The sequence below is a fragment of the Molothrus aeneus genome, chromosome 13 (assembly GCF_037042795.1).
Source record: "Molothrus aeneus isolate 106 chromosome 13, BPBGC_Maene_1.0, whole genome shotgun sequence".
NCBI classification, from domain to species: Eukaryota; Metazoa; Chordata; class Aves; order Passeriformes; family Icteridae; genus Molothrus; species Molothrus aeneus.
The window spans coordinates 19447209-19470340 of record NC_089658.1 but is presented as its reverse complement, the minus strand read 5'-3'; the positions used below and the strand labels follow the sequence as shown (position 1 = coordinate 19470340).

The following is a 23132-nucleotide window of genomic DNA, read 5'->3' as shown; positions in this document are numbered from 1 at the left end:
CCCGCGGGATCCCAGACCCCATCCCGCTCCCGAGTGAAACTTCCCGGGAATTCCGCGATCCCCCGCGCCGGGAGCCGTGGGAGGGCCGGGAATGCTCCCGCTGCCCCGGCGCTTTTCCCATTCCCATTCCCCTATTCCCGCATTCCCGAACTTCCCGGGAGCCGACCCTCGGGATCAGCGGGAAGAGCTGGGAATGCCGGAGAGGGGGACAAGCCGGGACTTACGGGCGCTGCTCGGAGCCGCCGCTGGATGCGGCGTTTTCCAGCGCTGCCTCCGAATCCCGGGATTACTCACGGGGAACAAACACTGCCCACATGGAATTCCCGGCCGGGCGGGCGCGGCTTTTCCAGAGGCACGATCCCGCCGGGAAGCGCGCCCAGGGATGGTCCCAGAGCCGGCAATTCCCAGGCTGTGGGAGAGGATGAACCCCGGCTCGTCCACGGAAAAAAGGTTCCCAGATAAACCCGGAAATCGGCGCGGCCAAACGCGGCCGGGATCGGAGCCAGCGACGAGGAAGTGGAAAAAAAGCAGGAAAAAAAAAAATTTAAAAAAAATCAATTCCCAGCCCTGCCGAGCATCTCCCGCTCCCGGCGCCTCTGGAAAACTCCCGGAGCTCCTCCGGAGGAGCCCGGCAATTCCAGCCCTCCCGCGGCTCCTCATTCCCGGATTATTCCTTCCCAGCTGGATGGGAATGAATCCCAGCCCGGTGAGTTTCCCCTTCTGCTTCCCAAAAATCCGCTGCTTTTCCTGCAGTGTTCCACTGCGAACGGCTTTCCCAGCGTTCGGAGAGTGGGAGATCCCAGCGGGATGGAGAGGGATGAGCGGGCTCAGTTAATTATTAATTATTATTAATTATTATCCCTCAGTTTTCCAGAAATTGGGAGAGAGAGGAGCTGGGCAGGGCTGGTGAATTCCCAGCTCTATCCCGAACTTCAATCCCACAGGAAAGTCCTGGGGACTCCTGGGAATTAACCCCTTCCTGCCAGCACTGGGACACAGCTTTTCCCTGGACACAGCTTCCCGGTGCTCTGGAATTCCGTTCCCACCTTCGGGGATGCTCCAAGGCTCTTTTCAATCCCAACGTGCCAAGGAGTGGGAATCACTTGGGAGAATCCCAGAATATTTTGGGTGGGATGGGCAGGGACACCTTTCCCTATCCCAGGGTGCTCCAGCCCAGCCTTGGACATTCCTGGGATCCAGGGGCAGCCACGTCTTCTCTGGGAATTCCATCCCAGCTGGGAATTCCTTCCCAAGATCCACTTTTCCAGCCATTCCCTGTGTCCTGCCCCTCCCTCCCTGATCCAAATCCCTCTCCAGCTCTCCCTGGATTCCTGGAAGGGGCTCTGGGATTCCCTGGAGCTGCATTTCCCCATTCCCAACATTGGGATATTTTTAGTGACCGCTCCATTAAAATCCTCATTTAACAATTCCCAAAAGATTCCAAACAAGCTGGAATAATTCCCAGCAGGAATCCACCGCTTGTGCTCCTTCCCTCAATCACCAAACCCTTAATTAATGCGAAAAATCCACATTTTCCCACTTTTCCAGAAGAAAACCTCCTTAAAACCACGACACCTCAAAACGCCACCACCGCAGGGAAAAAACTTGGAATACATCTGGAAAATAAAATACTTGGAAAATCCCCGAATAAGGAAGACATCCCAAGGTTTGTTTGTTGTTTTTTTTTTTTTCTTAAGATAAAAAAATTTATTTCCCAGTCTTAGAAAGCTTTCCAAGCATTCCCAATGTCCCATAGAAACGTAGGAGAACCTCTTCCCGCCAAAAATTCCGGAGGGGCGGAATACAAAACTATCCTGTGCACATTGTGCTTAAAGGAGCGCCCTGCCCGGAGCATCCTGTAAACAAATTATTGCATATTTTCCATCGGGATCCTCGGGAAAATCCCGGGAAATCCAACAAAATCCCAGCCAAGCCACGCCTGGGGAGGAGGAGAACGGGAATGAGCGGCTTCCAGGGAATGCCTGGATCCCAGGGAATGCCAGATCCCAGGGAATGCCCGGATCCCAGGGAATGCCAGATTCCAGGGAATGCCGGATCCCAGGGAATGCCCGGATCCCAGGGAATGCCGGATTCCAGGGAATGCCAGATTCCAGGGAATGCTGGATCCCAGGGAATGCCGGGTTCCAGGGAATGCCCGGATCCCAGGGAATGCTGGATTCCAGGGAATGCCCGGATTCCGGGGGGGGTTGTGCTTGTGCTGCTGGGGTGGGGGAGCCACGGAGAGGGGATCCCATGGGAAGAGCCAACGGATCTCCGGGTGAAAATCTGGGATCGAAGCTGATCCGGGTCCCAAAGATCTCTGGGGGCTTGAAGGTGGAAATGAACAAATAAATCCTAAACTGGAATGAATTCCAAGAAGTTCTGGGGATTGGCTCCATGGCCAAGGGTCCTCTTCCAATGCACAATGGAATTTAAGGAGTATCAGGAATTCCCCATGGATTCTCCATGGAATTGCAGCCTCTGGTAGGGATTCCTGGAAGCTCCACCTGTGCTAAGGCCACCAGAAGGTGATGGAAGGACAGGAGGGGCAACCTTGGAATGCTCCATCCCAAACTTCCAGCGGCATCCATGGAGAAAGGATCCCATGGGAAGAGCCCATGGATCTCCACAGGAAAATCTGGGATCAAAGCTGATCTTGGTCCCAAAGATCTTTGGGAGCTTGAAGATGGAAAATGAAGAAAAAGATCCCAAATTGGAATGAATTCCATGAAGTTCTGGGCACTGCCAGCATGGTCAAGGATCCTCTTCCAATGCACAACGGAATTTAAGGAGTATCAGGAATATCCCCATGGATTCTCCATGGATTTACAGCCTCTGGGGATTCCTGGAAGCTCCACCTGTCTAAGGCCACCAGAAGGTGATGGAAGGACAGGAGGTGGGACCTCAACCTTGGAATGCCCATCCCGCGCTTCCGAGCTCTTCCAGAGCGGGAAAATCAGCCATGCTCCAACCCCACCATCAGCATCAATTCCCAAAAAACCCAACCAAGAGGAATTCTGGCCTCTGTAAGGCACCAACACCATCCTGGAGCAGCATCCAAGGAGGCTCTCTGGGTTTTCCAGCCGGGAAAACAATGGAAGGAACCCGTGGAGGGAGGATGGAGCGGATTTTTGAGCAGGAATCCCGGGTTTGGGGTGGGTTTGTGTCTGCTGGGTTTCCATGGGCATGGAAAAAATTCCCCTCTGCTACCTTTGGTATTGGAATTTCTCCTCTGCCATCCATGGGATGGATGGATGGATCCGACCGGAGCGCGTGGATTAAAGCCGGGAAAAGGTCGCTCCGAGATCGGTGAGAAATGAAGGAAAAGCCTCAAAAAATGAAAGCAATAAAAAGATGGAGATGGGTGTTGTCCTTGTGCCCAGGATTTTGGGATTGGGATCAGCTTCAACGCGGAATGGGAGCAGTGGGAATTCCCAATGTCCATCCTCGATTTTGGGATCAGGCAGCCGGTGGGATCATGGAATCATGGAATGGTTGGGTGGGAAGGACCTTAAAGCTCATCCCATTCCATAGGGACCTTCCACTGTCCCGGGCTGCTCCAAGCTGGCCTTGGGCATTCCAGGGATCCAGAGGCAGCCACAGCTCCTCTGAGAGTTCCAGCCCAGGGAGAGCTGGAAAAACCTCTGGGATGGAACTGTTAAAATGCTGGATGGGCTGGAGCAGGAGAAAAATGAAAATTCCCGAATTCTTGCATTTCCTGAGGAACTCCAGATGAGCTCCACGTCCCGCTCAGCAATTCCCAAAAACGCCCCCAAAGCTCTGAGGAACCTCCCAGATGGAATTCCAAAATCCCATAGAAAACACAGAGCTCCAGGAAAAAGGATCCCAGCTCTGAGGGGATACCGGTGACAGGGATGAGGATCCCAGCTCCGAGGGAATTCCAGTGACCGGGATAAGGATCCCAGCTCCGAGAGGACACCAGGATAAGGGATCCCAGCTCTGAGGGGACACCAAGATAAGGGATCCCAGCTCTGAGGGAATTCCAGTGACCGGGATAAGGATCCCAGCTCCGAGGGGACACCAGGATAAGGGATCCCAGCTCCGAGGGGACACGGGTGCTGGTGGCCCGGGGCTGTGTGCTCCAGGCTCCCAGTTGTGCTTCCATGATGCCGGGCACGTGTTTTCCATGAAGAAACCCTCCAGCTCCAGGATCTCCAGGCAGAGAACTGGCAAAAAACTCCAACTGCGGATTTTTCATCCCGAAAAAGCGAATCCCTAGGAAACCCCCCCCCACTTTAAAGCCACGCTTTGCACTCCCAGGCTCCGAGTGATTCCCGTGGACGGCGCTCATCCCATGGGAGCTGCTCCAACACGGACACAAAATCCCGGTTTAGGAGGCCCTGGATGAGCTCTCCAGGCAGCGACCGCGCTTCCAAGACTTCTATGGCTTCTGCAAACATTTTCCTCGGAAAAGGAAAAACCAATCCCAACAAAACCCAACCTCAACGCGGGAGAGAGCGTCCCGATCCCAAACCCTCCCCGGAGCAGTTTTAAGGCCCGCAATTTTGGGAAGGAGCCGTCGGAACGGCGGGGAGGACGGGGAGGAGCTCAGTTGTGCTTGGCCCGCCCTCCCCGCAGGTAACTCTTCCACCTCTTGACGAACTCCTTGAAGACGGGCGCGTCGTCGATGGAGCCCAGCAGCTGCAGCTGGTTGATGTGCGTGGTGTGGTAGTCCCAGCGCGCCAGGTTGGGTGCCGTGCCCAGCATGAAGTGCCGCAGGTCGTAGATGGTGCCCGAGCCGGTGTCGAAGAGCGGCAGCATGGCCTTGAGCGACTCCATGCCGCGCTCGTAGAGCAGCCGCGCCTCCTTGCCCAGCTTCTCCCCGGCCGTCTCCTTCAGGTCGTAGAGGCCGATCAAGGAGTACATGAAGCCGTTGAGCACGAAGGAGCTGGGCGTGGTGGGGTACTCCTCGTACCAGTCGTGCCGGTTCATGAACACCGCCTTGACCCCGCGCTGCTCCGCCGGCAGCTTGAAGGGCGCCGTGGCCCGGAGCGCCGCGCCCAGGAACGCCGGCTCCTTGGTCAGCTGGTAGGCCCTGACCAGCGTGGACATGGCCTGGCCTTGCGCCATGGCCGAGTACCAGCCCGGATCCAGGGATTTGAAGCCTTCCCCCAGCTTCCTGGTGACCATGATGGGCCAGCCGCCGCGCTCGTCCTGGTTGCGCAGCAGCCAGCGGCTGGCGGCGAAGAAGGCGGCCATGTGGGCGGTGGCCGAGATGGTGACGTTGTCCAGGAAGCCGCGGCCTTTGGCCACCAAGCGCAGCACCCTCTTGGGCATGATCTTGGTTTGCTTCACCGCCTTGGTGTTGGAGAGCCCCACGCCCTTGCGGAGATCCGTCAGCAGGTCCCGGGTGAGCGTGCTCCAGCTGCTGCGCGCTCCGATGCCGTAGAAGATGTCCCTGTCCCTGAGGGCGATGAGCTGCGTGCTGGACACGTAGTGCACGGTGAAGAGCTGGTTCCTCTCCGTGGTCTCCAGCACCACGGACACGCTGCCGTTGCTCAGCAGCTTCAGGTCGAAGGAGATGATGAAATCCCGGCCGTTGTTGAGCTCCAGGGAGACGCCCTCGGAGCTTTCTGCAAAAGCAACCCCGGAAAAGGCTCGCTCAGCACGGAAAGATTCCCGTTTCCAAAGGGTTGGAGCAGATTCCAGAGGCCATCCCCGCTCCCAGGAGGGATTCCAAAGCTTTTAGAGCAGCCCTTCAATAATTCAACGTTTCTGGGCTGTTTCACCTGATTGGATCGGGAATGAAGGATAAGGAATGAAAAGGATGGAGAATGGAGGACCGGGAACAAAAAGGATGGGGAATGGAGGATTGGGAATGAAAAGGATGGGGAATGGAGGACTGGGAACGAAAAGGATGGGGAATGGAGGATTGGGAATGAAAAGGATGGGGAATGGAGGATTGGGAATGAAAAGGATGGGGAAGGAAGGACTGGGAATGAAGAATTGGGAACAAAGGATTGGGAAGAAAAAGGATGGGGAATAAAAAGGATGCAGAATGAAAAAGATGAAGAGTGAAGAGGACAGGAAATGAAGCATAAGGAATGAAAAGGATTGGGAATGAAGGACTGGGAATGAAAGACTGGAATCAAGGATTGGGAACAAAGGCCAGACAAAACCCCAGCACCCAACAATTCCCACTCCCTGCTCCGCCACCCACCTGGGCAGGAGAACTGCTTGACCCCGGTGAGCCGGGTCTTGTCCCAGACAGTGGTGAGGGAGCAGCCCTTGGGCACCGTCCATTCCCCGTTCCCGTTCCCGTCCCCCGCCGTCTCATACACCTCCACGTGCGGCGGCTTCTCCGTCAGGTTCTTGCTGTAGTGGCTCAGCCCGTACTGGGCGATCTGGATGGGGTAGAAGTAGCCCTGGGGGCCCCACTGTGTGGAGAGAGGAACTCCTGCCCGGAAAAAAACACTGGCATGAGCGTTGGAATGAGGGAAAAAGTCCTGCTCTGCACCCCGAAATTCCAGGAACTCCATCAAAGCAGTTGGAGGTTAGAGGGAAGTCCCAGGGAAGGAGGGCGTTGGGCCCTTTCCCAATAAAATCCAGAATTCCATGGTTTTAGCTGGCAGAGGAATCCCTGGCATGGTCTTCCCAACTTTTATGGAATTGTGGAAAGGCTGGGTGCAAGGGAACCTCAATCCCACCCCATTCCACCCCTTCCAAGGGTAAGGCCACTTCCACCATCCCAGGGTGCTCCAAGCTGGCATTGGACATTCTTGGGATCCAGGGGCAGCCACGGCTTCTCTGGGAACGCCAGTCCACCCCGGAATTCCTGCCCCATATCCCATCCACCCCTGCCCTCTGGCACTGGGAGCCATTCCCCATGTCCTGTCCCACCCAACCCATCCCTGACAATCCCAAGGCCCGAGGCGCCACCGCTAAACCCCATTCCTGCATTCCCAGCACCAAATCCAGGTCACTTCACGCTTCCAGCACATTTTAAGGAGGACTTCCAGCAGATTTTCATGATCATCCCAACCCCAAAAAACCTTCTGCTCTGCTGATGTCCCTGACCCTGTCACAGACCTTGCCAGTGGCATCCCCATTCCCACATCCCCACCAGAACAGCCAGGTCACTCTGTACTTCCAGCACATTTTAAGGATCATCCCAATCCCAAAAATTGCTGGGAATCCTCTGCTTTCCCAGCAAAACCCAAGTTCCACACCACTGATGCATCTGACCCTGTCACAGACCTTGATGGTGCCACCCCCATTCCTACGTTCCCATCACCACATCCAGGTCACTTCACACTTCCAGCACATTTTAAGGAGCACTTCCAGCACATTTTAAAGAGCACTTCCAGCACATTTTCAGGTTTATCCCAATCCCAAAAATTCCTGGGAATCCTCTGCCTCCCACCTTCCACACTGCTGACACACTTGACCCTACCGCCATTCCCATATTCCCACCAGAACATCAAGGTCACTCTGCACTTCCAGCACATTTTAGGGATTGTCCCAATCCCAAAAGGATCCTCAGGCTCACAGCTTCCACATTGCTGATGCACTTGACCCTGTCATGGACTTTGCTGGTGCCACCTCCATTCCCACATTCCCACCAGAACATCCATGTCCCTTCATACTTCCAGGAGATTTTACGGAGCACTTCCAGCACATTTTACAGAACACTTCCAGGAGAGTTTAGGGATCATCCCAACCTCACAGACTCCCCCAGGGAATGCCCAGGCCCTCATCCTCCATGCCACTGACACACTTGACCCTACCACCATTCCCACATGCCCACCAGAATATCCGTGTCCCTTCGCACTTCGAGGAGATTTTAAGGATCATCCCAACCCCAAAAATTCCCGGGAATGCCCAGGCTCACACCTTCCACCCCACTGACGCACTTGACTGTGTCACCACTCCCATTCCCATCCAGGTCACTCTGCACTTCCAGCACCTTTTACAGAGCACTTCCAGCACATTCTACAGAGCGCTTCCAGGAGATTTTAGGGCTCATCCCAACCCCAAAGACTCCCCAGGGGGAACGCCCAGGCCCTCACCCTCCACACTGCTGATGCACTTGATCCTCTCATGGACTTTGCCAGTGCCACCTCCATTCCCACATTCCTACCAGAACATCCAGATCACTCTGCACTTCCAGCACATTCTACAGAGCACTTCCAGGAGATTTTAGGGCTCATCCCAACCCCAAAGACGTCCCTCACCCTCCACGCCGCTGATGCACTTGACCCTACCACCATTCCCACATTCCCACCAGAACGCCCAGGTTCGCTTCACACTTCCAGCACATTTTACAGAGCACTTCCTGCGCGTTTTACGGAGCACTTCCAGGAGATTCTAGGGCTCATCCCAACCCCAAAGACTCCCCAGGGGGAACGCCCCGTCCCTCACCCTCCACGCCGCTGATGCACTTGACCCTGTCGCGCAGCTCCACGTTGTAGCCCTCGAAGGACATGAAGACGCCGTCGGGCCGGTACGGCGCGCGCTGGGCGTACACCTTGGAGTAGCTGTGGGAGAACTCGAACCTCTCGCCCCCGTCAGCCTGGGCGATGCGTCCGTACACCTGGAAGTACTTCTCCACCCAGCTGAAGGGCAGGAACACCTCGCTGCCCTCGCGCCGCCCCTTCACCGTCTGCTCCTCGTTGATGACGCAGTCGATCTCCTCGTAGCGCGGCCCCGCCGCCGCCCTCCCGGCGCTTCCCGGCATTCCCGGGGCTCTGGGGGCGTCCTGGGGCGAGGCCTCCTCGCTGTCGGGAATGCCGGGGTGCTCCGGGGGGCCTGGAGCGGGCTGGGGGCGATGGGAGCAGCGGGTCCAGAGCAGCAGCGAGAGCAGAGCCAGGAGGGAGCAGAGCACCAGGAGAGCCTTGGAGCTGAGGCGGGCCAGGCAGCGCATGGTGCTGCATTCCTGGGAAAAACGTGGAAAAACAGGGGAAAAACGGAATCAGGAGAGGGATTTGGGGTGTTCCAGATCAGAACGGCACCCAGGCCAGGCAGCGCATGGTGCTACATTCCTGGGAAAACACAGAAAAATGGGATCAGGAGAGGGATTTGGGGTGTTCCAGATAGGAATGGTCAGGGTGATGGGGTCAGGCAGCGCATGGTGCTGCATTCCTGGGAAAACATGGAAAAATGGGATCAGGACAGGGATTTGGGGTGTTCCAAATGGGAATGGCACTCATGGTGCAGAATTCCTGGGAAAAACAGGGAAAAATGCAGAAGAACAGGATCAAGTGAGGGATTTGGGATGTTGCTGATGGGAACAGGACCCAGACCAGGCAGTGCATGGTGCTGCATTCCTGGGAAAAACAACGGGGAAAAACAGGATCAGGAGAGGGATTTGGGGTGGTCCTGATGGGAATGGCACCCATGCCAGACAGTGCATGGTGCAGAATTCCTGGGAAAACATGGAAAAACAGGATTAGGATGGAGATTTGGGATGTTCCAGATGGGAATGGTCAGCACATGGTGCTGCATTCTTGGGAAAACATGGGAAAACGGGAGCAGGAGGGAGATTTGGGATGTTCCAGCTGGAAATGTCACTCATGGTGGAACATCCCTGGGAAAACCATGGAAAAACAGGATCAGGACATGGATTTGGGCTTTCCTGGATGGGAATGGTATCCCTGTCCAGGGTCAGTGCCAACATTCCCAGCAATCAGGGAAATCTGGGTTCCAGACTGGGACAGGAACTCCAGAGATCCCAGCAGAGCCGGGAATAAACAGGAATGGAGAAAAGCAGCTTTGTTCTTACCTCAGGGAAAGGGAATTCTGGGAATTCTTGGAATTCTAACGCATCTCGAGCTTCCAGAGGCAAAAATCCCGGGATTTACGGATTCCTCTTGGGATTCCTGCAGGGAAAAGCAGGGAAAATGGAGCTGGAGCAGCCCCAGATGAAGCTTTTCCTGGGAAATCCTGGTACTCCCAGGAAACTCCTCCGAATTCCAGGAAAATCCTGACATTCCCAGGGAAATCCTGCTATTCCCAGGAAAGTCATCTGATTCCCAGGAAACGCTTCATAATTCCAGGAAAATCCTCAGGGAATTCCAGGAATTCCGGATCCCATATTCCCGAATCCCAGAGCCGCGATTCCTGCACTCCACATTCCCCCAGCCCATATCCCGTATTTCCGCGCATTTCCGCATTCCCAGCCCGTATTCCCGAATTCTCAAATTCCCACCGCTCCCATTCCCTCATTCCAGGCTCCGGCAGCAACCCCGAGGCGGCCCGAGCACGCCCAGCCCGGGTAACCTCGCTGCCCTCTCCCTCTCCCGCTGCCATGATTCCCACCATTCCCGTCATTCCCATCATTCCCGTCATCCCGGGAATTCCCTGGAATCCCGGCCCGCTCCTCACCTGCGCCCAGGGCCTGGCGGGCGGCGGAACCCCCGCGCGGGGCAGCGGGGGGAGCACGGAGGGGCCGCGCCAGGGCCCCGCCCTCGCGCCTCGCGGCCAATGGGAGCGCGCGGGGGGCGGCGCGAGCATAGGGCGCCAGCGAATAGGAAAGCGCGGCGCGGCGGTGCCGCCGCCACAACGGCGCCGGATAGGGTAGGGCGGGGCGGGGAGGAGGCGTTGCCTCCCCGCCGGCTCCGGGGGCACCGGGAGCGCTGCAGGCGCCACTCGCACCCCCGCGGGGCCCCGGCACCGCCGCAGCCCCCGCTGGCACCGGCGCGGCCGGGGGGGAGCGGCGGGAGCGGCCCCGCCCCGGCTTCCCGCGAGAGCGGCGGCGACCAATCAGAAGCGCGCCTTTAAGGGGCGGGGCTTCCGGGCGGAGCGCATCGCTGATTGGCTGCGTCAGGCCCCGCCCACAGCGCGGTCACGTGGCGATGCCGCGTGAGGCGCCGGCTTTGATCGCGATAATTAACGGGGATTAATGAATAATTAATGAATAATTAATGAGTAACTGATGAAAGGGACCGGGAGAGCGGCGGGCTGGGCAAGCGGCTCAGGGAGAGCGGAGGGGGAGAGCGACTGCGCCGGGGGAGGTTTGGAAACGTTGGGAAAATCCCCACCTGGAAAAGCTCCAGGCATGGAGGAGCTGCCAGGCAGGGCTGGAGTCACATCCCGGAGGGATTGGAGCCCTCTGGATGTGACACTTGGGGACAGCAGACTGGTTGGAGTCCGGGATCTCCAAGGGCTTTTCCAACAGAAACAATTCCGTGATTCCAAACAAATTCCATGATTCCAAGATCCTCCATCCCTAAAAACCACCCAGCTCGGGATGAACCCAACAGAACCCGGATGAACGTGATTCAATCCCAATCCAACACTAACCCGGGAATTCTGTGCCTTGCCCACCAGGAGCTGCTGCTTTGGAGCAGATTCCACGCCTGGAAAAGGGTGGAAAATCAGGAATTCCAAGCGTGGAACTGTTATCCACAGCCTCACCAGCTCCTGATTCCTGGATTCTCTTGATTTACCAGGCAACCCAATCCAAATCCAGCACAGATTTTGGGCTGGAGGGAGTAGCATCTCTCATGCACCAATTCCCATCCCAGTTTTTTCCTTGGTTTTGCCAAGGAGCTGGAATTGCTTTTATGAACCCCAACATTCCCATCTTTCCCTCAATTATTCCTCAGATCCAAAGGAAACTTTTCCATCTTTTCCTGATTTATTCCTCAGATCCAAAGGAAACATTCCCATCTTTTCCTGATTTATTCCTCAGATCCAAAGGAAACATTCCCATCTTTCCCTGATTTATTCCTCAGATAAGAAGGAAACTTTCCCATCTTTTCCTCAATTATTCCTTAGATCCAAAGGAAAGTTTCCAGTCTTTTCCTGATTTATTCCTCAGATCCAAAGGAAACACTCCCATCTTTTCCCGATTTATTCCCGCGGTCTGCAGGCAGCATTCCCACAGCCCCGGCCGCAGGGATCCCGGCTGGAATTGCGGCTGCTCTCAGAAGGTCTCGCGGTGGAAGCGGAAGCCGAAGCGGCGGCAGTGCCCGCGGATGACCCGGGCCAGCCCCGCGGAGCCGCACAGGAACACCCGGACGCTGCCGCGCTGCTCCGCCGCCACCCGCCCGAACACCTGGAGCGGGAATCGCGCCGGGATCCGGGATCCGCCCTTCCCCACCCCTTCCAGCATCCCCTGATCCCATTTCATCATCCCTGGGGCTGGACGAGACAGCTGGAATGAGGTCACCTTTGGGGCCCCTTCCAACCCAACCCATTCCATGATTCCATGATCCCATTCCCTGAACCCATGATCCCATTCCACAATGTGACCCAGATCAGAGGCTTGGAGTGAGGTCATCTTCCCATTCCCTACCAACATATTCCCTGATTCTCTGATCCCATTCCATGATCCCATACCATGATTCCATGATCCTGTGATCCCATTCCCCGATTCTCCGACCCCATTCCCCAATTCTTGGATCCCGTTCCATGATCCCATTCCCCAGTTCTCCGATCCTATTCCACAATCCCATTCCCGGATTGTCTGATCCCATTCCCCCAGTTCTCTGATCCTATTCCATGATCCCATTCCCCGATTCTTGGATCCTATTCCACAATCTCATTCCTTGATTCCATGATCCCATTCCCCGATTGCCTGATCCCATTCCCCGATTCTTGGATCCTATTCCATGATCCCATTCCCCAATTCTGTGATCCCATTCCCTGATTCCCCGCTCCCTCCCTTAGCCCTGCTCACCCTCTCCCCCCGCCCCAGCATTCCCGTTATTCCCTGTATCCCGGCTCCCTGACCTTGTCCCAGTCGGGGCGGCCGGGCTGGGTGCGGCAGCGGAGCCCGGAGATGGAATCGCGCTGCTCCCGGGCCGCCAGCAGGTCCAGGGCCAGCTGCAGCCCCAGCGCCTTCACGTCCCCCTTGCCCAGCGCCGAGGTCATGTACAGGTGCAGCTCCAGGAACTTCCCTGGCAACCCCAGGCATTCCAGCTGCCCGCCGGGATCCGGCCCCGCTCCGGGGCCTGGATTGGGCTGGGGGTTTTCCCGGGAATGATGCCGCGTGCTCCCGCTCACCTCCCGGCTCCAGCTCCGCCTGCTCCGCCTCCAGCTTGGCCAGGAGGCCCAGGAACCACTGCAGGTGCTGCTGGTCCCGCGTGATCCAGATGAAATCCACCTGGCAGGGCGGGAAAGCCTCGGCTTGGGATCTCACCGCATCCTGGCACCAGATCCAGCCCCCATTCCCAAAGTTTTCCCGGATTTGAGGGATGCTCCCAGGCTCTCCACCCCAGCACCCTGCAGCCCCATCCCAGGCCAAGCCTGGATCCCACATCCCCTCTCGCTCCTGTTCCCGTTCCCACCTTCCGGAGCGTCATCTCCTCATCCTGCCGTTCCTCGCTCCAGGAGAAATGGCAGCTGGGGCAGCTCTGCCTCCGCCGCCGGTACCTGCACGGGGGAGTGGCAGTTTCTGCTCCTTCCTTCCCATTCCTGATGCTTCCTGTCCCTTCCTGCCCCTTCCTTCCCATTCCCACTCCCTCCTTCCTTCCCATTCCCGCTCCCTCCTTCCCATTCCTGCTCCTTCCTTCCCATTCCTGCTGCTTCCTGTCCCTTCCTGCCCCTTCCTTCCCATTCCCACTCCCTCCTTCCTTCCCATTCCCGCTCCCTCCTTCCCGTTCCTGCTCCTTCCTTCCCATTCCTGCTCCTTCCTTCCCATTCCTGCTGCTTCCTTCCCATTCCTGCTGCTTCCTGTCCCTTCCTGCCCCTTCCTTCCCATTCCCATTCCTGCTCCTTCCTTCCCCTTCCTACCTTTTCCTGCTCTTTCCTTCCTTTTCCTGCCCATTCCTGCTCCTTCCTTCCTTTTCCTGCTCCTTCCTAACTTTTCCTGCCCCTTCCCTCCTGGTGCCTGCCCATGGCCAAGCTCCCTCCAGCACCTTTCCCGCAGCCCAGATTCCCAAGGAAAATCCTGACACTGAGGCAAGCCCCACCTGTGGCCATGGGAATGAATCCCAAGGATCAAGGATTGGATGACACCTCCACCCGGGCACGCATCCCAAATCCCTGGGATGTTCCCAGATTCCAGGGGGACCCACCGGATCATGATGCTCTGCAGGATGGAGGCGAAGGGGGTGATCCCGATGCCGGCTCCGATGAGAACGGCGTGCTCCGAGGTGAAGATCCGCCGGCTTGGGCTTCCGTAGGGACCGTCCAGGAAGCACTGGGACAGATCCAGCAATTCCAGGGTCAGATCCAGCAGTTCCAGGGGCTGGAGCAGCTCCCGGGCAGAGGAGAAGGGCACAAAGGGGATCCAGAAATTTGGGATCCTCATGGGGTTTTGTATGAGCAAGGAATGGCTGGGAAGGACTGGAGTTTTCCAGCAGGGCAGGGTTTGGATCAGCCTCATGTGGGATCATCCAGGCACAGGGATACAGGGATGGAGCAGCTGGGAACGGGGATGGGATGGACAGGAACATGGATGGGATGGACAGGAATGTGGATGGGATGGTGGGAATGCTGATCCCAGCCCATTTCCCGGGATCCAGGGAAGCTGGGAACATCCTCACCTTGACGCTGCAGCTCCGCTGGGTCTCCCCAGGCCCGGCGCCCTGCAGGAGAGGGGAGCAGTGACCATCCCCCTTCCCAAGCACTCCCAAAATTCCCTAGATTTGGGCATTTTCCCACTGGGCTGCACACGCAATTCCAGCTGTCAATGCCACAATAACATCCAAGGAGTTTCTTTCCAAAAAGGAGCTTTTTAAGGAGCTTTATCCCATTTGGGATCCAGTCCCTGTCCCCTGGGATCGGGGCAGTGCTCACCCCCTGCTCTGGGTCCTTTCCTGGGAAAGCAGCTCCGGAGGCTCGGAATGCCGTCAGCTCCACAGCTCCATCCCTGCCGGACGCCACGGATCCTTCCTGGGAGCCAAGGCTGGAATCAGCACTGGGATCACCTCTCCTGGGATCTGCTGGGCCTCCAGCAGGGTCACAGGAATTCCCATTTCATGGGGCAAAAAATCCCATCAGTCCCAAATCCTACCATCCCATCCATCCATCCATCCATCCATCCATCCATCCATCCATCCATCCATCCATCCATCCATCCATCCATCCCAAATCCCATTCCACAGAGCACAAATTCCTATTTCCTGGGACACAAATCCTTCAAGGCTGGACAAGCAGGGAATGTTCGTCCCGAGGGATTCCCCAGCTGGGATGATCCCATGGGATCCACTCCACATCCATCCCTTTGCTCCGATCCCAAACTCACAATCCCACCTGTTCCCAGTGCCGGCTCCTCCGCTCCCTGCGGCTCTTCCCGGGCGGATTTGGCTCCGGGCCGTGCAATTCCAGCCGCTGGAAGTACTCATAGAGCTTGGTGGTCCATTGGCCCCGCGCCCGGATGTGCAGCCAGAGGGTTTCTGTGGGGATCAATCCCAAAATCCCGGAATTCTCTGGATTGGGAAGAACTCCAAACCCAACTCATCCCATGGAACCGCCTCCCATAGCCCGGCTTGCTCCAAGCCCCATCCAAGCTGGAAAAACGTTTCACCGTGGGCATGGAAAACAGATCCTGGGGGTGGGAAATGGGTCCCAGGGATGGAAGACAGATCCCAGGGATGGGAAAAGAGATCCTGGGGATGGGAAACAGATCCCAAGGGTGGGAAACAGATCCTGGGAATGGAAAACAGATCCTGGGGATGGGAAACGGATCCCGGGATGGAAGACAAATCCCAGGGGTGGGAAACAGATCCCAGGGTGGGAAAAGAGATCCTGGGGATGGAAAATATTCCAGGGATGGGAAACAGATCCCAGGGACGGAAAACAGATCCTGAGGGTCGGAAACAGATCTCAGGGATGGAAAACATTCCAGGGATGGGAAACAGATCCCAGGGGTGGCTCACAGATCCTGGGGATCAAAAACAGATCCTGGGGGTGGGAAACATTCCAGGGAGATTTGCAGGGAGCAGGAGGAACCTGGCTGCTCCGGGGCGCTGCTGATGGAGAAGGGGTGCCACTCGTAGGCGGCGATGGCCGGGACATTCAGGTACACGTAATCCCCTGGCTGGAAGCGGAAGGATTTCGGCCTCTGGATCACCAGGTGTGTCACCTGCAGGAGAACGGGAGCAGGAAAACCGGGAATGTCCAAAGGATACCTCACGCTGGTTTCTGTGCAGCGGAAATTCCGGGTTCTGGTCCCCCCCCCCCGTTGGGTTTGTTCCCCATTCCCTGCCCAGTTTGGGTTGCATAAAATCCCAGTTCAGACTGGGCTCAAACTACGGGATTTGGGGAAAAATTTCCGAGTTCCGGGAGTTTTCGTTCTGCTCCGGTTGTTCAGAGAGTTTTCATTTGACAAAATAGGGAAAAAGGCTTGGAAATAAAGGAATTCCTTTGGCTTCCCACTGCCACCTCCAGCTTTTCCGTGTTTGTTTATTCCTTCATTCCCAGAGTGCCAGGAGGAGGTGGGATGGTGGGATTTGAGATGGATGGATAGGATTTGGGATGTTTGGGATGTGGGACGTTTGGGATTTGGAATGTTTGGGATTTGGAATGCTTGGGATTTGGGATTTTTTCCCACCTTGGAGGGCAGCAGCTTGGCCTCCAGGATGTGCAGATCCCCCGCCCGGCGCCACGCCCAGCCCAGAACCTTCTCCAGCACAAACAGGGAGCCGGGAATCAGGAACCACTTCCAGAAGTGGGGACCGTGCAGGAGCAGCAGGAACCACACAGGGATGTAGGAGAGGTGGCTCCAGTAAAAAACCTGGGAATGGGGGTAGGAATGGGAATGGGAAGTGCTGGACCCAAATAGTGCTTCCTGGTGGGGCTGTCTGGGTATCCCAGTGGGAAAAGGCAGCCCAAGGGAATCCTGGAATCTCTGGGATTTGGCTTGGAAAGGACCTTAAACCCGCGCAGTTCCAATCCCAACACCTCCCACTATCCCACATTGCTCCACGGACACTCCCAGGGATCCAGGGGCACCCACGGCCTCTCTGGGAATCCCATCCCAATATCCCCGTGGCACCGGGAAACCATTCCCTGGGTCCCGTGGGGAAGCAAATCCCAGGAACCCCAAACCGCGGGTGTGGCGTGCCCAGAGCTCCCACGGGGCAGCACCGGGATGGGCACCCAGGGGTGCCCCCCTTCCCACCGCGGCACCCCCGGCATTCCAGCCGGGAATTCCCATGGGATCACCTCGAAGTGGCCGCCGCGGCGCACGCAGGGGCTGGAGCAGGCGAGCATGGCCAGGAGCAGCGCCAGCAGCGCCAGCCCGGTCTGCGGGGCCGTGCCGCCAACGCCGCCCGCGCCCGGCCGCGCCCGCCGCACGTACTCGCCCAGGGCCAGGAGCCAGTCCCGCCGTGCCAGCCCTGGGGACACGGGCACGGCTCAGCGCGGCCGCTCCACCCCCGCCGGGGGTGTTGGCACGGGAGAGGCGCGGGGAGCAGAGAGGGGAGAGCCCTGGCACCGGCTCTGGGGTGGGCACTGGGGGTTCCAGGATGTGGGGCACCGCGATTTGGGAATGTGCGATTGGGATCCCGCTCGGGACCTCGGCTGTCCGGCGGGAGCCGCTAGAGGGGGATCACAGCCCGCGGCTGCTGGCCGTGCCCTGCCCTGTCCGGCCCGTGTCCCCTGTCCCTGTCCCTGCCCTCGCAGCCCTCCCGGCACGGCCACCCCTCCTCCAGGACATCCCTCCCGTCCCTGGGCACCCCCTTCCTTCCCTGGGATCCCGGGCCAGGATCCCCCATCCCTGGGCTCTCTGCCCCCGTGTCACTGACCCCCTCCGCCAGGTGTGTCCCCGTGTCCCCATGTCACTGACCCCCTGTGCCAGGTGTGTCCCCGTGTCCCCATGTCACTGACCCCCTGTGCCAGGTATGTCCCCTTGTCCCCGTGTCACTGACCGGCCTGTGCCAGGTGTGTCCCCGTGACACTGACCCCCTGTGCCTGGTGTGTCCGCGTGTCACTGACCGGCCTGTGCCAGGTGTGTCCCCGTGTCCCCTGTCACTGACCCCCTGTGCCACGTATGTCCCCTTGTCCCCGTGTCACTGACCGGCCTGTGCCAGGTGTGTCCCCGTGTCACTGACCGGCCTGTGCCAGGTGTGCCCCCGCGTGCGCGGTCCCCAGGGCCAGCACCAGGTGTCCCACGCGCTCGTGGCCCCGCACGTGCAGCTCCAGCGGGAACAGCTCCGCCAGCGGCGTGGAGCGCAGCCAGGTCAGGGAGCGCCGCAGCATCAGCGCCTGGCGACAGCGACACGGACAGGGCACAGGGCAGGGGACAGCGATGGGGACCCGGGACAGGGGACAGCGATGGGGACCCGGGACAGGGACGGGCAGTGGGCGAGGGGAGGGGCCAGGGCACCCGGAGATTCCAGGGAGCAAATGGAAATGGGAGATTCCGGGGCAATGGGAAATGCGGGGAGAGAATGGGAAATTCCAGAGAGAAGGGGAAATGTTGGGGGACAATGGGAAATGCCAGAGAGAAGGGGAAATGTTGGGGGACCATGGAAAACGCCGGGGACAGCGGGAAACTTTGGGCCAGCGCCCCTCCTGGCTAACCCGGGACCTTCCCGGCCTTCCCGGCTCCCTCCCCTCGTGTCCCCCCGGTGTCCCCCCGGTGTCGCGGGGCACTCACGGCCAGCAGGGCGCAGTTGAGGTTGAGGCTCTGCCCGCAGCCCCGGGCCAGCGCCAGGGCGGGGCCGCGCTCCCGGTGCCACAGAGCCCCCAGGGCGAGCAGGAGCGCGGTGCTGGCGACCCAGCCCCCGAGGCAGCACAGCCGGGCCCGCTGATCCCCGCGGGATTCCCGGGAACAGCGGCACATCCCGGCCCGCTGATCCCCGCGGGATTCCCGGGAACAGCGGCACATCCCGGCCCGCTGATCCCCGCGGGATTCCCGGGAAAAGCAGCAGCACAGCCAGGGCTCAGCAAGACTGGGACTGGGGGGCTTCAGCCAGCTGGCAGCACTGGGAAAATGGGAATTGGGGTTTGGATAGGAACTGGGGAGGGGTTTTGGATGGGAATTTGGGGGTGTTTGGATGGGGAATGAGGAGCTGGAGAAGTACCCAGCCCGGGGTGGTACCCGGCCCTGCAGCCAGAGTGGCAGCATCCCCGCATCCATCCCAAAATCCAAACCCTGCACCCATCCCATCCCAACCCCATCCCAACCCATCCCTGATCCAATCCCAAACCTCTCCAGCTGCTCCCAAGCCCACTGTGGGTTCCCCATGGAGTCCTTTCCCAGCAATCCCAGAGTTCCCCTCCCCACCTGATGCTCAGGTTCTCCAGGAGTTCCGGGAACGCTTCCAGCTGCTCCCGGAGCTCCGGGAAGGTGATGGAGCCGCTGTGATCCCGGTCCAGGGCCTGGAGCAGGGCCTGGCTCAGGGCCCCGAGCCGCTCCTCGGGAAGGGCCAGGGAGCTCTCCCGGAGACACCCCTGGAGCACCACCCGCAGCTCCTCGGCATCGATGGAGCCGCTCCCTGGAAACCGGGAGAATCCCGATATCCCACAGGGCCATAAGGAGTCACCTCCATCCCGATATTCCAGTCCTACAGTCACCTTCATCCCAGTATCCCACAGCCCCACGGAGTCATCTCCATCCCAATATTCCAGTCCTACGGAGTCACCTCCATCCCAATATCCCACAGCCCCATGGAGTCATCCCATCCCGATATTCCAGTCCTACAGTCACCTCCATCCCAATATCCCACAGCCCCACGGAGTCATCTCCATCCCGATATTCCACAGCCCCATGGAGTCATCTCCATCCCAATATTCCAGTCCTACGGAGTCACCTCCATCCCAATATCCCACAGCCCCACGGAGTCATCTCCATCCCGATATTCCACAGCCCCATAGAGTCATCTCCCTCCCAGTTTTCCAGTCCCAATCCAGGAATTTTCCTCGCAGGAAGGAAAAGCCTGGTTGGGTCAGGATCTACTCCCTGGAGAATCAGATTGATCCCAATATTCCACAGTCCTACGGAGTCATCTCCATCCCGATATTCCACAGTCCTACAGATTTTCCAGTGGAAAATCCTGGATGGATCAGGATGTGCTCCCAGAAACCAGGGACAGGATAATGGGAATGGCATCCGGGGGAGGTTCAGGTTGGATATTTGGGAATATTCCTTCATGGAAAGGGAGGCATTGAAAGGGGTTTGGGGTGGGAATGGTTGGACTCGATCTCCGAGGGCTTTTCCAACCCAAAAGATCCCAGAATTTCAGGAAGGCGGGATGGGGAGTTGGGATTGCAGAGGAGCAGTTCCTGCTCTCCCCAGCTGATGGAATCGTCGTCTTCCCGCTGGAATTCCCCCATTCCCACATGGAACGAGGGCAGCAGCCTCATCCCAGCCAAAGCTGGATGCTCGGAGAAGACCAAATCCCACAGTTATCCCAAAAAACCCCAACGAATCCCGTTTTTCTCCTCTCACCGTCCACGTCGTACACCTGGAAGAGGAAGCGGAGCTTTTCCGTGGAATTCCCGCGGAGCAGCCGGCGCAGGGATCCCAGGAGCTCCTCCCGGCTCAGGGAGCCGCTCCCGTCGGAATCGAAGAGCGCGAAAAACCTCTCGGCAAAGAAGGACTGCGGGAAAAGCGGGAACGTTCCTGTGGAGCTGGGAATCGGGAATGTCCCCATGGAGCAGGGAATATTCTCCATGGATCAGGGAATGTTCCCATGGATCAGGGAATTCCCACTGATCTCTCCCCTCTTCCCACTGATCCCATTCCCTCTTCCCATGGATCCCTCCCCTCTTCCCACTGATCCCATTCCCTCTTCCCACGGATCCCTGACCTCCTTGACCTGCAGGGCGGATTTGAAGTCTTCCAGGCTGATTTCCTTCTCCTTCCCAGCGACATTCCCAAATTTTTTGCTCACCCAGCGCAGCCACTCTGCGTCCTCCGCCGCTCCCATGGCTCCGGAGCGATCCCTAAATCCCAACAATCCCTTTTTGGGATCTCCCAGCCTCGTTCCAGAGAGCTCCTGGCATGGAGCATCCCAAAGCTATCCGGATCCTGCAGGGATCAGCTGCATTCCATGGAATCCCAAATCTCCATGGAGCTGCTGAGCCCAATTCCTGGGATAATCATGGGGCCCATGGGAGCATCCCTGGGGATTCCTTTTTCCCAGGAAACCCAAGCAGGGATCATCTCCCATTCCCTCCTTCCCCATTCCCATTCCCTCCTTTCCCAGCCCTCCAAAATTCCTCCAACCCTCCACGCTCCATGAAATCCACCAGCACTTCCCAGCATCCCAGACTTCCCCAGGATCCAAAGGAAAATCCAGGTTCCAGGAGCCTTTTCCCATCTCCAGCCTCTCCCGTTCACCTCCAAGGGATCCGGGGAGACTCCAAAGGGAGAAAATCCCGCAGCGTTCCCGAGGAGAAGGATGTGTCCAGCTGGGATAAATCCCAAATCCCTGCTCCCTCCTCATCCCCATTATCCCTCCCTTCCCAAATCCCGCCCAGCTCCATGGCCCACACCAATCCCACTTTTCCCAGCTGTTGTTTATCCCTTTGCCAACCCCTGCACTGGACATTCCCTGTCCCATCCATCCCTCGGGAATTGTGTTCCCGCCAAATCCATCTGGAGCCGCCATTCGCGGGGTCCACTCCGGAATTCCGGCCTGTCAGGAACACACCGGGAATGTCTCCTCCAGCCTCCATCCTCGGATTCCCTCCGCAATGAATCCAGCTGGGACGATGGGAGGTTGCCATGGGAATGTCAGGAGCAGATCCGGGCACAAACGTTCCCGATTCCCACATTCCAGAGGCAGCTGAGCCCCCAGGTCCTACCTGGAATAACCACCAGGAGCTGCTGGAGCACGGAACTGATCCCAAAAACTTCCAAACGCCCCCAGGATCTCGGCATAAACTGGACTAAATCCAGCCCTGTCCTATCCCAAATCCAGCCTTTTTTCCCCACCCAAATCCAGCCTTTTCCCAGGATCTCCATGTCTTTATCCCAGTGTTTCTGGGATCCCAAAGGTTTTTCCCAGGATGGAGCCGTTCCCTCCTTTCCCCACTGCTTCTCCAGCTCTTTGTGCCATATCCAGGTGCATCCATAGGGAGAAACCCGGGAATTCTCCTGCTCCATGTGGGATTTGGGGCTCCAAAGGGGCTTTTCCCGGCTCCGAGGAATGGGAATTCCAGGTGGGAATGTTGGGAATGGGGGCCAGCAGCATATGGGAGCTCCATTCCCAATTTTCCCTTGGATTCCACGGGATTTGCTCATTCTGAGGAATTCAATCCCTGGTTTTCCCACATTTCCCCTGGATTCCCTGATTCTCCAGGGAATTTAAAGGAATTTAATTCCTTTCATTCCCGTTTTTCCCAGGAACCACACTCCATTCCAAAGTTTTCCTTGGATTCCAAAGGATTTGCTCATCCGGAGGAATTCAATCCCTGTTTTTCACAGCAAACCTCCCCCAATTCCCAACTTTTCCTTGGATTCTACATCAAATTTATTCAATTTTTCCATGTTTTCCACTCATTCTCCCTAAATTCTGAGGGGTTATCCCAGAATTCCTTGGACTTTTAACTCATCCTGAATTTTTGGGGCATTTTACCAAATCCTCCCATTAATTCAGGTCAATAAAGCAGGAAAATCTTGGAATATTCCATTAGAAAAATCAGGAACATGGCAATTATCCCACAAATTTTTCCATGAAAAAGAAAGTTTAATAGTGATATTTTAAAAATGGGAATAACACGTTCCAACTAATTTTAGGGAATTTTTGAGCCACCCCAGAGTTTTCCTCCTCATTTTTCACCTTCAAAGCAGCTTTTCCTCGTATTTTTATCAGATTTTCCCACTTTTTTCCCTGGAATACCGCAAAAATTCCAATTTTAAGGGGTTAAACCACAAATTGGAAATCCTTGCGGAATCCCAAGGGCGTCTTCCATGCAATTCCTCGATCCCTGGGATTTGTTTTATCCCAAAGTTCCCCATCTGGGAATGTTAAGGGTGGGAATTTGGGGGAATTCTGGGAACTTTTCCATTCCCAGCTGTGCAGAGCTGGGAGCTGTTCCTAAGAAAAAGAAGGAATTCTTTGTATGGGAAAACAAAGGGACATTCAAGGGGTGAACAAACAATTCCCAGGGATTTTCCATGGGAATTCACCCCAGGAATGCGGGGCAGGAATGGGAGGATTCCTATGGAATTTGGGAGGGAATCCTGGGAAAAGAAAGGGAAAAGCTGCAATCTCCTGTGGGGAAAAACACAAGGGGAGATCTCACAAATTCCATTAAAAATTCCTGCT

General features: G+C 57.2%; 2 protein-coding genes across 3 annotated transcripts; both read right to left on the bottom strand.

Moving 5' to 3' along the window:
• Window positions 1–1690: 1690 nt before the first annotated feature.
• On the bottom strand, window positions 1691–10369 carry GLCE (glucuronic acid epimerase). 2 transcript variants are annotated; one of them, XM_066558983.1, is made up of 5 exons: window positions 10345–10369; window positions 9743–9839; window positions 8383–8896; window positions 6182–6418; window positions 1691–5594 (listed from the first exon to the last, which is right to left on the bottom strand). In XM_066558983.1, the coding sequence occupies exons 3-5, from the start codon at window positions 8882–8884 to the stop codon at window positions 4570–4572; spliced, it is 1764 nt and encodes a 587-aa protein (XP_066415080.1). In that variant the 5' UTR covers window positions 8885–8896; window positions 9743–9839; window positions 10345–10369; the 3' UTR covers window positions 1691–4569. The 2 variants fall into 2 exon arrangements, with proteins under 2 accessions (XP_066415080.1, XP_066415081.1); XM_066558984.1 differs by having other exon boundaries at window positions 6182–6415.
• Window positions 10370–11752: 1383 nt separating this feature from the next.
• On the bottom strand, window positions 11753–20898 carry NOX5 (NADPH oxidase 5). Its single transcript, XM_066558485.1, has 16 exons — window positions 20667–20898; window positions 20306–20456; window positions 19142–19352; window positions 18512–18839; window positions 17964–18468; window positions 17077–17249; window positions 16463–16645; window positions 15862–15994; window positions 15163–15305; window positions 14707–14802; window positions 14454–14495; window positions 13983–14107; window positions 13254–13338; window positions 12970–13069; window positions 12697–12863; window positions 11753–12019 (listed from the first exon to the last, which is right to left on the bottom strand). The coding sequence occupies exons 1-16, from the start codon at window positions 20784–20786 to the stop codon at window positions 11888–11890; spliced, it is 2694 nt and encodes an 897-aa protein (XP_066414582.1). The 5' UTR covers window positions 20787–20898; the 3' UTR covers window positions 11753–11887.
• Window positions 20899–23132: the final 2234 nt, after the last annotated feature.